Source organism: Podarcis melisellensis (genome assembly GCF_964234715.1).
Source record: "Podarcis melisellensis genome assembly, chromosome: 12".
NCBI lineage: Eukaryota > Metazoa > Chordata > Lepidosauria > Squamata > Lacertidae > Podarcis > Podarcis melisellensis.
In genome coordinates, this window is record NC_138544.1 from 59,096,755 (window position 1) to 59,111,698 (window position 14,944).

Below are 14,944 nucleotides of genomic sequence, written 5' to 3' on the forward strand. Positions count from 1 at the left end.
TCATGCCTCTCTTGGTTCTGGGGAGCTTGTCACAGCAGGAGGGGGAGACACCTGTGACTCTTCACCAGCTTCTGCCTCTGATGCTTGACTTCTCTCTGCCACGGACTCCCTGCTCACCTTCCATCCAGGCAAGCGAGAGGCATCCTCCGCCTTCAGGGACACAGTCCAGCCAGACAAGAACCCTCAGGGAAGGGGCGGCAGAGTATGGCCGAGCCATGCCCTCATTTGCCCATCCCTGCTCTCGTGCAGAATGGGGGCGGGGTGAGGGGAGCGACTATCTGCCCCAATCTGACATACCACAGTTGGCCTCGTCGGACCCATCCTGGCAATCCTGGCGGAGATCACAGCGCCGCTCCAGCGCCAGGCATTCCCCGCTGCCACAGGTGAACTGCTTGGCAGAGCAGACGCTGGGAGGGCCCAGTGGGGGCAGAAGGGTGGTGGCGGGGGTGGCAGGAGCAGTGGGACCACCTGGGGGGGAGTGCAGTACAATGGTTAGAGCGTCAGACTAGGACCAGGGAGACCAGGCGCCTACTCCCACTTTGTCAGGCGTAACTTCACTGGCAAGAATTAACAAGCAGTTTATATTTTGTAGTCCTTTTTATTCAGTCATCTGGTTACAAGCAAAAATCCACATCTCTCCACAAGGAGAGCGGCTGATTACTCTAAATCCTCCCCTTTCCATCTTGGGCGCCAAAGGAAAGTTCCTTTTCCTCTCTAGTCTTTGTTCTTTAATACAGACAGACCTCCTAGTTCTTGGAGAGGGAGCGTCCACCACACTCTTAATGATGCCTCTGCTGACTGCTCCCTCCCTTCTGTCTCTCTTCCCATTACCTCATAACTAGGCAACTCTCTCAAAACAGCTCAGTGTTTGTGTCTCTCTCTGTTCCTGAAACTGCTGGAAATGGGGGGGGGGGGAATCTTCCTCCTCCTCCCAGTGGTGGAGGAACCCTCTCCATCACCCAAGGCAGGATGCCGAGGGGTGGGGCGAACTGCCCGGTGATGCATGTGTGACGTCTGTACAGACTGCGCACATGTGGCAGCTGGTATGGACTGTGCACGCGCAGCAGCTGGTACGGTTGTCACACGAGTGCCAGCCTGCACAGACGCCGCACGTGAGCGCCACCCATACAGATGTCTGTAAGGTCACCATGCAAGCACCAGCCCATATGGACGCCGGGCGGTCGCGGCGCCCACACTGACTGCGTGTGTCCCCTCCGCTGCTCTACAGCTGGGGGGAGGCAGCCCGCCCCCTCCGTATTCTCCAATCCTCTGATTCAGACCATTCCCTGACACACTTGTTCCTGAAGCCCATTGGGTGACTTGACAGACGGCAAAAGCATCCTGTGGGAGAAGCACCAACCCCTGAACTTTTGATTAACAGCAATGGCCATCAGCCATGTGGCCTCCGTGCGTGGGTGCAGTGGCACCCTTGAGATCTTCCCTGGCACCCACAGAGCACCTGTGATCCCAGGTTGGATATATGTGCAAATTAAAGGCACCACATTGGATTCCGTTCCACGGAAACTGGAGCTGCGTCTGCGCCTTGGATCCCCGGAGTTTCTCGCCGCCTGGCAAAGGGAGCAGCAGGTAGCAAGACTCACCGCAGTGCATCTCGTCCGAACCATCCAGACAGTCTTCTTGGCCATCGCAAACAAAGGCAGCCTCGACACAGCCAAAGACTTCACAGGCGAACTGCCCCTGGGTGCAGAGGATTCTGGGAAGCCCAGGGCTGGGAGTTCGAGTCAGTGCTGTCAGAGGAAAACAGCACATTATCGGAGGCTGGCAGGCAGGGGGACCTAGTTCCAGTTGCTCTGGGGCTCGGATCCTGCTTGGGGGTTTCCCAGGATGGCCCTCGTGAGAGAAGGAAGCTGGACCAAATGGGCCACAGGCCGGATCCAGCCACAGGGCTGTTCTTAGCATCTACAGAACATAGGGAGAGATCAGGCCAATGGCCCGCCTTGGCCAACCAGCAGGACTCGAACACAAGAGCCCTCTTTTCCTCACATGGCTTCCAGCAAGCGGGATTCAGAAGCATCTCTGTCTCCAACTGGGGAGGCAGAACACAGCCACCCTGGCTCGTAGCCATCAATAGCCCTCTCCTCCCTGAATTTGTCTAACCCTCTTTTAAATCCAACTTTCAATCCTCTTTTAAGCCACCTAAGCAGCAGTTGGTGGCCACCCCTGCCTCTTGTGGAAGTGAGTTCCACAGTTTAACTACGTGCTGCACTGAGGAGGACTTCTTTTACCCGCTTGGACTACTGCAATACGCTCTCTGTGGGGCTTGGAAGGTGACCCGGAAATTATAACTAATCCAGAATGCGGCAGCTAGACTGGTGACTGGGAGTGGCTGCCATGACCATATAACACCGGTCTTGAAAGACCTACATTGGCTCCCAGTACGTTTCCGAGCACAATTCAAAGTGTTGGTGCTGACCTTGAAAGATAGATAAAACTTTATTCGCATTAGCCAATGGCTATAGCAAAAGTAAAACACTACAGTATACGCAGAAAAGGGAATTTGATATAAGAGCACAGTTTGAAGTCCTGAATCAGCCGTCAGTTAGCCATCAGTTTCTGTACTGCCATGCGTCCCAAACGCATCATTGAGACTGGAGGCAAGTCTCCTTTCAGTAGAAGTACAGACTTGGCAAAGAACTCTTAACTTCTGGCCCCGTCTAAACTCAAATCCCCCCGGTTTACTATCCCTAACACTTCAAGACTCCCATAAAAGTGCTGACCTTGAAAGCCCTAAACGACCCAGTATACCTGAAGGAGTGTCTCCACCCCCATTGTTCTGCCCGGACACTGAGGTCCAGCGCCAAGGGCCTTCTGGCGGTTCCCTCATTGAGAGAAGTGAAGCTACAGGGAACCAGGCAGAGGACCTTCTTGGTCGTGGCTCCCACCCTGTGGAACGCCTGGCTCCCTTAAAACAAATACTGGGGGGGCTGAGATACCCAGCCCCCTGGGGTTGGTGCGCCTGCCTCAAGCACTGCCACTTTTTGCTCCATCCCCTTGATGATTTCGGTTGGCCTTTACTTTTTCTTTTCTTTTTTTAATTTTTAATTTTTAAAAAAATACTTTTCAGATATATACATTTCACTGATTTTACAATCATTTTGACATTTTTAAACCTGACTTCCTCCCCCCCTCTTTCTGCAGTTCCTTAAATTTATTTTTAATATTTTCTGCATATCCAAATTTACTTAACTTACTTCTTTAAATATATACTCTTATGTAGCTGCGCTTATTAAAATAATACCGCCAGTGTTTTTTTATCTGTTTACAGTTTACCTGTAAATGTTCAATAAACCATTCCCATTCTTTTATAAAAAGTCTGTCATCTTGATTTCTTATTCTCCCGGTAAGTTTCGCCATTTCTGCATATTCCATAAGTTTGGCCTCCTCTGAACCTTTTCCAACTCTACAATCTCCTCTTTCAGGTGAGGCGACCAGAACCCTACACAGCGTTCCAAATGCTCCTTGAGCAAAGTTAGCCCCGGACGCATCCCCCTGCTGCCCCCTTTGGAGCCGGAAGCCCTGCTTACCGGACAGCGTGGTTCGCAGGCCTGGCTGGTACGGATAGGTTTGGGACGCGGGCAGCACCGTTGTTCCAGGGGTACCAGTGGCGAGTCTGGGCAAAGTGGGTCCCAACGGCCAGGAGGTGGACCAGGAAGGCGAGACGGGATGCTCCTTGGAGGGCTGGATCCGGGGCGATTCTGGGACACCAGTTGCTCGGCCAGGGCGCTGGGACTCCTGCGATACACTTGGCAGCCCGGTGAGCCACTGTGGAGGAGATGCTGTCTGTGGGGCAGGAGGTCTTGTGCCAGTGACCGTAGAGGTCACACCAGCTGTGGGGTTGGAAAGAAGCAGGGGAGAAGCTTGAGAGTCCGGCCTCATGAACTACAAACCCCAGGATTTGGGGTCCAAGACGGTGTCAAAGCTTTGCAGCTGCTTGGCAGCGTTGTGCAGCGCGAACCCCGTGTTTTGCAGCGCCCCCAAACGTATTATTTTTATCTGTTTGCTTGTTTGTTTGTGTGTTTGATTGGCAAACCACCCTTCATCAGAAGACCGCAGGGCGGCTTACAAGGTAAACTACAAAGCAAAAAGCCAAAAAATACTGAAAACAAAAACAGCAAAACCAAGGGGGGGCCCCAAGTAATAGATACATCAAACCAGGGTTCGTGGTTAACACACGGAAATCCAACATCCGATTCACTCCAAAGCCGTACCAAAGTTTTGTAATAGTTTTGCAGGAAAATCTGCAGGTTTTGTGTGCTCCTTCAAATGGAGTAATTGTGGTACCTCGGTTTTCGAACATAATCTATTCCAGAAGGCTGTTTGAGTTCTCAAACGTTCGAAAACCGAGGCACAAAGGGCAGTCTGCAAATTTAGTAGAGGAAGTTGAGAAAAATAACATATACATTTGGCTTCTGAGGTGTGTTCAAAAACAGAAGCACTTCTGGGTTTTACGCCATTCGAAAATCGAAACATTCCTCAACGGAGACGTTTGAAAACCAAGGTACAGTGGAACCTCGGTTTCCGAACGTAATCCGTTCCAGAAGACCGTTCAGCTTCCGGAAAGTTCGAAAACTGAGGATCAAAGGGCTGGCTGCAAAGTCAATGGGGGGAAATGAAAAATGTGCCCCGGATGCCGTTCAGGAACAGAACCTTTCAAAAACAGAAGCATTTTCAATGGAACACTCAGGATGAAACGGTTAAATCTGCTATGATACAATGGGCACAGATGTTGGACATAATATCATGTTCGCAGACTGGGAACAGTTGTGGAACACCGGTATGAAATTCACGGCATGTAATGCCCTAAGAGAGAATATTATGAAAATGATTTACAGGTGGTACATGACCCCAGTCAAGCTTGCAAAAATATATCATTTGCCCGATAATAAATGTTGGAAATGTAAGGAAAATGAAGGCACATTCTTTCACATTTGGTGGACGTGCCCGAGGATTAAGGCTTTCTGGGAGATGATATATAATGAACTGAAGAAGGTATTTAAATATACCCTTTTGAAGAAACCAGAGGCCTTTCTCCTGGGCATAGTTGACCAATCGGTGTTAAAGAAGGATAGAACTTTCTTTATGTACGCCACAACAGCAGCAAGAATACTTATCGCAAAATATTGGAAGACACAAGATCTACCCACTTTGGAAGAATGGCAGATGAAAGTGATGGACTATATGGAATTGGCGGAAATGACCGGCAGGATTCGAGACCAGGGAGAAGAGTCAGTGGAGGAAGATTGGAAGAAATTCAAAGACTATTTACAGAGATATTGTAAAATTAAGGAATTTTAGAATAATGTTGGATTGGAACTAAATGGTTTCTAGCTGTGATGGGTTAAAAGAATATGAAAAAATGGGTTTATATAAGTAAAAATCTAACATTGTAGTAATTTAAGAATAAGATTTGGGTAACAAAAAGAGGGAAAGAAATTGTTGAATTAATAATTTGATTTGGTATACAAAAAAGGGTGGTATGAGGAGGTCCGAGAAACAAGTAAATGAAAATTAAGGAGATGGAAAGAAGGATTGTTTTTAACAATTTTTGTTGGATTTTTCTGTTTTTTTATTTTTTGTAATGTAAAATCTTTAATAAAAATTATTATATAAAAAACAAAACAAAAACAGAAGCATTTACTTCCGGGGTGTCGGCATTCGAAAACTGAAATGTTCGTCAACAGAGACATTCAAAAACCGAGGTTCCACTGTGCTCAAAGCAGCTCCCCATAAAGCCTCAATTGCAAAGACGGGGGGGGGCATGGTTTTCCTGGAGAAAACCTTGCCCTGTGCCAGCCTCAGCCTTCCCCTATTCCCTACCCCCTATCTTCCATGCACACCCTTGGAAGGAGCAAGGGCAGGAGGCTGGCATAGACTCTGGAAGAGAGGCCCCGTCAGCCGACCACCTTCCCCCAGAAGAACCCTCCAGGTGCCCTCGCCAGGCCCCCCAAACTCACTCCAGGGGCAGCCGATCACCTCCATGCGCAAGGAGGGGCTCCCGCGAAACTCCGTGGGCATGAGGCGGAGGATGCGGGCCAAGATGGGCGGGCGCAGCTCCTGGCGCACTGCCGTGGCGCTGTTGAAATTGCCCTCCAGGACCTGTGGGAAGTTGAGAAGCGTAAGCCGGGGCAGCAGAGGGCAAGAGCGAGGCTCAGAACGGGGGGGGGAGGGGCATGACTATTCCCCCCATTTTTTTTATTGGAAAAGAGTTAGAGGGCTTTGGTAGAACTCTGCCAAGGCCTTCTAAAAGTATGTCAACTCAAAATTAGGTGCCATCGAGTTTGGCGTTGCTCCAGGTAAGCGTTGAGGGGCAGAATTGGCACAGCTCCTGACAGCCCATAATCCCCGTTCTGCATTTTTTAGGACTTGGTCATTCAGTGTGGCAGCCCCTGCCCTTTGGAACTCCCTGCCTCTTGAGATCAAACAGGCACCTGCTCAAAGCATTCTTGTTTAGACAAGCCTCCCCGGGTGCTTAGAAAGCATTGGTAATTTTAATCCTCTTTTAGTGTTTTGGGGGGACTGGACTGGATGACACTGTGGGTACCTTCCAGCTCTACAGCTCTACCATTCTGTGATATTAGCACCATAGCTATATGTCTTAGGACCCACTGTATTTTCAGTGACTGTAAGTTGTTTTCAAATATTGAGGGAAGGGTGGGGGCAATAAATAGATTGATAAATGCAAATAACACAACTGCTTCGTAAACAGAGCAGAAGATAAAGTAGAGTAGGGTATAATCTGATTCCCATGTCTTCTTGGTGCAAGCTGAGCAGGATGAGTGCTTAGTAAGCAGGTTGTCTGTCGGGGGGGGGGGCTTTAGGTGTGACTAGATGAGCCTTGGAGATCTCGCCCCACGCCAACCCACTGAGCAGTTCTGCCTTCTTTTGGGAGCCCAGAGAGATCTCCTGGGAAGTGGGGGAGCCCGTCCTCAGCACGTGCTCAGGAGGACCCCGTGCCAGGCAGGACGAAGGGCATGGGCAGAGGTGGTACCTGGGCCCGCAGGGAAGTGCTAGGGCCGTATCCAGATCGGGCGTAATCCCGGAAGTTGACCCCGTCGTCGCTGTAGACCAGGCGGTAACGGGAGACGTAGCCCCGGGAGGGCCCCCCGCCTTGCGTGACCACGGCAGTGAGGAACGTGGGCTGAAGGAAGTCCACCTGGAAATAGGGGTCGGGGTCCGAGGGGCCCGGGCTCCACCCGGGGGCCATGTTCTGCCTGGTGGGGGTCAGGGGAAGGAGAAGCGTTGAGGTTTGGCCTATTAACCATTCAGCAAAATAAGCAGCTGCCTGGGGCATCAGAAGAAGGGGGGGCAACACAGATTTTTTTCCATAACCCATTTTTTAAAAAACATTAATAGTCACAAGTTGCTCAGCCCTCTCCTCCTCCTCCAGGAATTTGTCTAATCCCCTTTTAAGGAGGATTTAACATATTTTGTGGTTTTCATCTTGTATTTTTATGCCCTGACGTCTACAGCTGAAGGGCAGCCTACCAATTTAATAAATAGGAATAATAAATGACAATAATCATATTCAAAACAAAAAAATTCCTTCCAGTAGCACCTTAAAGACCAACTAAGTTAGTTCTTGGTATGAGCTTTCGTGTGCATGCACACTTCTTCAGATACACACTGAAGAAGTGTATCTGAAGAAGTGTGCATGCACAAGAAAGCTCATACCAAGAACTAACTTAGTTGGTCTTTAAGGTGCTACTGGAAGGAATTTTGTTTTGTTTTGACTATGGCAGACCAACACGGCTACCTATCTGTAACAATAATCATATTGAAAGAAATAGGAACAATGTTTCACATGTGGTGGGAATGCCGACTTATTAAACAATTTTGGAATGAAATATATGAAGAAATAAAAAAAAAAGTTTAAAATATCTTTTAGTAAAAAACCGGAGACATTCCTTTTAGGTATAATTACAAAAGATGTTCCTGGCAATCAAAGGAACGTATTCCTTTATGCAACAACAGCTGCCAGGATGCTCATAGCAAAAAACTGGAAAGGGGGGGAAATCCCATCAATAAAAGAATGGGAATTAAACTTTGTGAATATATAAATTTGGCAAGATTCACTGCATTCTTAAGGGGACAATTGGATCAAAAATTAGCAAAAGAATGGGACTGTGTTAAAGAATATATGAAAAAACATTGTTCTGGAGTAAGTATATCGGTACGTAACGAATGAAGCTTTGCAGGGTTAAAGTGGTTTGCAGGGTTAAAGTGGAAATTGAAAAGTGGTGCGAAAGGTGTAAAGATACAGGTAATTTACATTAGATACAACAATTCAGAAAGATTAAATTTCTTGAGGTCTCAAAACAGAGGGAGGAAGTCAAATATGTGTAGATGTATGTAAAGATTAGTATGATGGCATGGTGTTTTTTTGCAGGTGTGGTTTTTTTCCTTTTTTGTTTTCTGTTTGTTTTGCTTTGTTTTTGTTGGTTTGTTCATTTTTTTGGATTTTATGTTTGCAATTTTTGTTGTAACTTTGCATTGAAAATAGAAATTATAAAAAAAAAAACATAAACCCATCCAAGTGGGTGGCCGTCCCTTTCTCCTGCAGCAGGGAGTTCCAGAGATTAACTAGGCACTTTCTTTGATCACCATCAAATTGTCTGGTCCCTTCCTTCCTTCTGCAATGCAAACCCCTATGGTACCCTCACCCCAATGCTCTCTGAGCATCCCCATCTGTCCCTGACTCCAGGGAGCTGACTTGGACCCCCAAACTTACATGTTGGGCACAATGTTGAGGCGCCCGGCGTCTGGTGGGTTCCCGTCCTGGTAGGACGAGGCGCTCAGCTGCTGCTGGTGGATTCGCCCGTCTTCCAGACCGAGGGCTTCGCTGCAGGAACCTGCGCCGAGAGGGTGCACAAATCCAAAGGGGTAGAGGTGTCAGTTTTATTCTTATGTTATTACACTAATATGCCGCCCTTTGCCCATGGATCTCAGGGCACATTGCAACACGCGTCAGCTTAGAAATCGGCACAACAGCCTCTCGAGGTAGGCCAGTGTTAGTTCTGCTGTATCCAAGGTTCCCAAAAGTTTGGGAGTTCCTACCTGCTCAGTACCACAAACTCTTCCCCAGTGCCCCTTAACCCTATCCCATAAGTAAACAAAAACCAGTGCTCAGGACAGCAGTTTGCACGACCCGCTAGAGGAGACAACGGTAAGATTCAGCAGCGAATACTGCATGCGAAATATTTTCACACCTTCTGATCAACGAAAACAGGACAGAGGAAATTTATGGTGTATTTACGTAGAACCACTTTCCAAACCCACACAAACCTTCACTGGCCACAGATGTACAGTAAGTAATTTATGAGAAAAATGAATCGCTATCGCCAATAATGGTCTATCTTGTGACATCTCAGAATCATGAATGAATAAATAAATAAATAAATAAATAAATAAATAAATAAATAAATTTTATTTTATACCCCACCCTCCCCAGCCAGAGCTGGGCTTGGGGCGGCTAACACCAGTAAAATTACAGTAAAAACATAATAAAAACCAATTTAAAATACAGAATTTAAAATGCAGTCTCGTGCTCTACCCACTGGGCTATCCCATCAACATGGAGGAATGAAAGGTGACGGGTGCAGATCTGGGAGAGGGCTGGGACCAAGCCCCCCTCCCCCTCCCCCCCGGTCTGGGAAGAGATGTGCTTTACCTGGCTGGGGGAAGGTGAGCCCTTCAGGAAGCGGCCATCTGCTGGGGGACACCTGCAAGGATGGAGAGAAAAGAGAGTCACCTTCCGCTAGCCAGTTTGGATAAATGGGAATTGTCCTTCCAGCTCTCCTCCTTCCAGGGAGCTGACGCTGGTGCTACTTGGCTCCCTGGTTTTAACTGCACCACGGCCCTGAGAGGAAGGCTGGAAAAGGGTATCCGAGAGACACCGAGACGAGATAAAAAATTGTTCTTATATGCAACAACTGCGGCAAGAGTTTTGTTAGCCCAGAGATGGAAGCAACAGGAGTTAGCAGAGTGGCAGGTGGAGGTGATGGACTTTGCAGAACTGGCGAAACTGATGGGAAGAACCAGCGAGACCAGGAATTCCAAAAGGACTGGAACAAATTTATATTATATTTGAAAGACAACTGTAAGCAATGAACACCATTAGCTGGGGTATCCGAAGATCTGTAAGGTGAAATTGCTACCTATGCAGGTTGAGTAATATACCGTAATATTTGAGGTGATGGTATAACAAGGATAGGAAGCGAAGCGAAATGTAAAGATGCAAAGTTTAATTTTGTGGACCGTCAGACAGGAGGGAGGGAAGCTGTGAGGATGAGTTGAGCCAAAGAAATAAAACAAGAGGGTGTGATGTTATGTAAAACCAATGAAAATTATTTTTTAAAAAAGAAAAGAAATGTTGTCCAAGTGAATGAAAGATAAATAAAGAGATGAATGAATATGGAAGTTTAAAAAAAAGAAAAGGGAAAGGGAAAGGGAAAGGGAAAGAAAAGAAAAGAAAAGAAAAGAAAAGAAAAGAAAAGAAAAGAAAAGAAAAGAAAAGAAAAAGGTAAGCAGCCCCAGCCCAGCCCACGAGCCTCTTGGCTGAGTGGGGATTTGAACCCAGTCCTCGCCTGTCACTTGAACCACTTGTCCTTGGCTCCCTCCCTCTTGGAAACTTGAGTCCTCAGCAACCCCCTCCCATCCATCCTGCCTCGATTCCCCTTGGCACTCTCACCTGAGTTGCGTGGGGCACGGAAGGCTTGGGTGGCTGTTTTTCGGAGGTCCAGGAGCTGAAATAAATATTGCAAGGACTTTTGCTAAGGGGTTCCCCACAAAAGCTCTCAAACTGCGATCGTTGGTGGAGGAATGTCTCTCTAGGGTCAATTGCTTAGCCAAGCCTGCCTAATCATGTGCTTATGGGAAACTCCGAGTGCAAGAGCCCTCTTGCCTCCTGTGGCTTCCAGGAAGTGGTACTCAGAAGAATTGCTGCCTCTGACTGTTTAATAATAATAATAATAATAATAATAATAATAATAATAATAATTTATTATTTATACCCCGCCCATCTGGCTGGGCCTCCCCAGCCACTCTGGGCAGCTTCCATAGAAACCAAAAATACAGTAAAATATCACACGTTAAAAACTTCCCTGAACAGGTCTGCCTTAAGATGTCTTCTGAATGTCAGGTAGTTGTTTATCGCTTTGACATCTCGTGGAAGGGCGTTCCACAGGGCGGGTGCCACTACCGAGAAGGCCCTCTGCCTGGTTCCCTGTAGCTTTACAGGTAGGTAGCTGTGTTGGTCTGCCGTAGTTGAAACAAAATAAAAAAATTCCTTCCAGTAGCACCTTAGAGGCCAACTAAGTTTGTTATTGGTATGAGCTTTCGAGTGCATGCACACGAAAGTTCATACCAATGACAAACTTAGTTGGTGTCTAAGGTGCTACTGGAAGGAATTTTTTAAAATTTTGTTTTGCCTGTGACTATGGAAGCAGAGCAGGCCCATCCTGTCTTGCTGCCTTTGCCAGGCCTCTCCTCCTCCACGAATTTGCCTAATCCTCTTTTAAAGCCATCCAGGTTGGCAGCCATCGCTGCTTCCTGCAGCAGAGAGTTCCACAGTTTAGCTCTGTAGAATCGTACAATCGCTGTCAGGATATTGATGTTCCATTCCACCCTAAGAGGACCAGATACGTGGATTGTTGTGTGTCACATGTCTGTTTACATTCCAGCACAGCTTGCTGGGAACTTCCGTTTGTGCATTGCTTTTGCTTAGTGTTCTTCCTGCTCTTAGACATGAAGGAGAGCAGACATGTTTTCTTTGTCTTGATCTGTGCTGAATAAACTGTTTGTAAATATGCTTTACATATGCCTCTGTCTGCCCTTCTGAAATATACTCGGAGTCCAGTGTAGATTTCATGCTCTTTATTCAGCTCATAGTAGTGAGGAATGGACGTTCCCCCGAAATGTCTGCTTTATATACATTATTTACACAATGGGCCCCACGTGATTGGCTAATTCTGGGCTTCTCCGGTAGGCCAATCAGGTTGCGGATTCACTTCCACCTGGAATTGGATTGGGTGGCTCCTGCGGACCAATCAGACTGCTGCATTCTGGATCCTATTCAACTCAGTACATAACATCTTCTGTCGTGAAGAGTTAATTACTCTGCTGATTAGAGGGTGCTCCAGCTTCTGAAGAGTTCTGAAGCTGTGGGTCATTGTTTGATGCTGTTCTGAGGACCAGAGTTTGCCCGGCTACCGGCCAGTGGGCTGGAGCCAGCTGGGGGCCTGCGAATTGCCCCCGTTCCCTTGGAAACATCCCCTCAGGGTCATCTAACCCAACTTCCTGCAATGCAGGAATGTTTTGCCCGACACGGGGCTCGAAGCCACAGCCCTGAGATCCACCGACTGGGCTAGCTCACCAAACCCACAGCCCATATACCAGGCTGGGGGGCAGGCTCTAAAGGAGACTCCCCCCCCCGCCATGCATTACCTGCTGGTCCCAGCCGAGGGCGCTCTGCTTTCGGGCACACAGCCGACCTCATCGTCGGCTTCTGGGCAGTCGGTGACCCCATCGCACCTCTGGGATGCTTGGATGCAGATCCCCAACGTGGCGCAGCGGAACTGGGAGGGCAAGCAGCCCCCTGGGATGGAGGGCTCTGGAGACGGGCCGACTCCTGCCAAGGGAACCCACAGCACAGATCCGGTGAAGGAAGGATCGAACAGAATTTATTACGAACCCCAACTCTGTGTAGAAAAGTAACCCAGCCTGCTAAACCCAGCCTACGTACCCCAGTAACCAAGCCTGTAAGACAGGGAAACATTTCTTTCTGCAAGCTTGCAACTCACGAAGGGTGAGGGAAAGTTTAGGCTGACCGACTGAACTGACCGCTGCCAGAAGTTGGCAGAGACTAGCAGTAAGGAAGCAACATTATCTTTGAACCTTGGAATCTGCTTGATTTTAGGAAGAAATGGCGGGCGGGGCGGAATTATAATGTATTTAAGAGAACACCGTAAACAACTAAAAACTTTGGCAGGATTTGAGTAATGCTTCTGATCATGCAAAACTGTGGAAAAATGGATTACTATTCTTAAAACAAACTAGACAAAATACGATAAGCAGATGAAAAGAAAGATTGATAATGGTAACCATGGAAGGGGCAGAGAGAAGTCAAGGAATTCAGGGACTCCTAAATGAGGTGAATGATATGTTTGAATTTAAACTTGTTATATAGAACTTATTAAAAATATTAAAATGCAAAGAGAGAGAGAGAGAGAAGGGTCATTTGGGGGCACCAGATTTTGGCCTCACATGGGGTGCCATATTACGAAAGAATACCAAAGTCTGAACCTTTTCCTATTCTGCAATCTCCTTTTTGAGCGGAGGCGACCAGAACTGCACGCAATATATTTGACGGATTGCTTGGTTTTACGTGCTTCTTAAGGGGTCTCTGCCCGCTACTCACCACAGTGCCTCTCGTCCGAGAAGTCCCCGCAGTCGTTGAATCCGTCGCAAATGGCCCCATGGGGCCCAGCGGGGACACAGCGCCCGTTCTGGCACTGGAACTCCCCGGTCCAGCAAGGCCTGGCAGTGGGTGGCACCGTTGGGGTCCCGGGAGGCTCTGGGGACACTGAAAGGGGGCGAGGAGGGTGGGGAAGTTCGAGGGCTTAGACAGAAGGAACAGCAACACCCAATCACCAGGGAGGTGCGTGTTCTAGTTCGGGCATCATCAATCTCAGCCCTCCAGATGTTTTGGGACTACAACTCCCATCATCCCGAGCTAACAGGACCAGTGGTAAGGGATGATGGGAACTGCAGTCCCAAAATATCTGAAGGGCTGAGTTTGGTGGTGCCTGCTCTAGTTATCTCCTGCGTGGGGCTACCTTTGAAGGTGACCCGGAAACTACAACTAATCCAGAATTAGCAGAGGCTTGACAACCATATGTCAGGAGTGCTCTGATGGTGTTTCCTGCTTGGCAGGGGGTTGGACTCGATGGCCCTTGTGGTCTATTCCAACTCTATGATTCTATGAATGTGGTAGCTAGACTGGTGACTGGGAGCGGCCACCGAGACCACATAACACTGGTCTTGAAAGACCTACATTGGCTCCTAGTACGTTTCTGAGCACAATGCCAAGTGTTGGTGCTGACCTTGAAAGTCCTAAACGGCCCAGTATACCTGAAGGAGCGTCTCCACCCCCATCTTTCTGCCCAGACACTGAGGTCCAGCTCCGAGGGCCTTCTGGTGGTTCCCTCCCTGCGAGAAGTGAAGCTACAGGGAACCGGGCAGAGGGCCTTCTCGGTGGTGGTGCCTTTCCACCAGATGTCAAGGAAATAAACAACAATCTGACTTTTAGAAGACATCTGAAGGCAGCCCTGTTTAGAGAAGTTTTTAACGACTGATGTTTTAATAAAAAAATTCCTTCCAGTAGCACCTTAAAGACCAACTAAGTTAGTTCTTGGTATGAGCTTTCGTGTGCATGCACACTTCTTCAGATACACAGATGTTTTAATGTATTTTTAACCTTCTGTTGGAAGCCACCCAGAGTGGCTGGGGAGACCCAGCCAGATGGGCCGGGTAGAAATAATTTATTATTATTATTATTATTATTATTATTATTATTATTATTATTAGTCACCCACCGCCAATACGCCTCGCCAATCCTGCCATCCTACCTTTCCCACAGCCCAGCAGCTCCACGCGGAGGAAGATCCCGTTGTGGAAGTCGCGGGGAAGGATCCGGACATGCCGGGCGCGCACCATCTGCTGAAAGGTCCTGACCACGGGCGTCGAGTCGTCAGAGTTCCCTTGGAAGAGCTAGAGGGAGGGGAAGAGACCGAAGGCCCCATTGTCAGAACTCATTCAACGTTACAAAGTACCTATTGAATGATATACCGTCTCTTTTTCTTTGTATCATTTTATTTCTTTATAATTAAAAACTTTTCAATAAAGTACGGTATTAATACCAACGTTA

At 47.9% G+C, this 14,944-nt stretch overlaps 1 protein-coding gene across 1 annotated transcript in view; it reads right to left on the reverse strand.

Moving 5' to 3' along the window:
• Nucleotides 1-14,944, reverse strand: part of LOC309381023 (SCO-spondin-like) — a 166,556-nt gene that overhangs the window by 87,150 nt on the left and 64,462 nt on the right. Inside the window, exons 43-53 of the mRNA XM_081931321.1 lie at nt 14,646-14,787; nt 13,436-13,600; nt 12,463-12,646; nt 10,709-10,763; nt 9,689-9,740; nt 8,750-8,870; nt 7,010-7,232; nt 5,976-6,117; nt 3,546-3,848; nt 1,602-1,748; nt 298-468 (exon numbers count right to left, since the gene is read on the reverse strand). Of these exons, the coding sequence (XP_081787447.1) occupies nt 298-468; nt 1,602-1,748; nt 3,546-3,848; nt 5,976-6,117; nt 7,010-7,232; nt 8,750-8,870; nt 9,689-9,740; nt 10,709-10,763; nt 12,463-12,646; nt 13,436-13,600; nt 14,646-14,787 (1,705 nt within the window). The remainder of the gene's footprint in view (nt 1-297; nt 469-1,601; nt 1,749-3,545; nt 3,849-5,975; nt 6,118-7,009; nt 7,233-8,749; nt 8,871-9,688; nt 9,741-10,708; nt 10,764-12,462; nt 12,647-13,435; nt 13,601-14,645; nt 14,788-14,944) is intronic.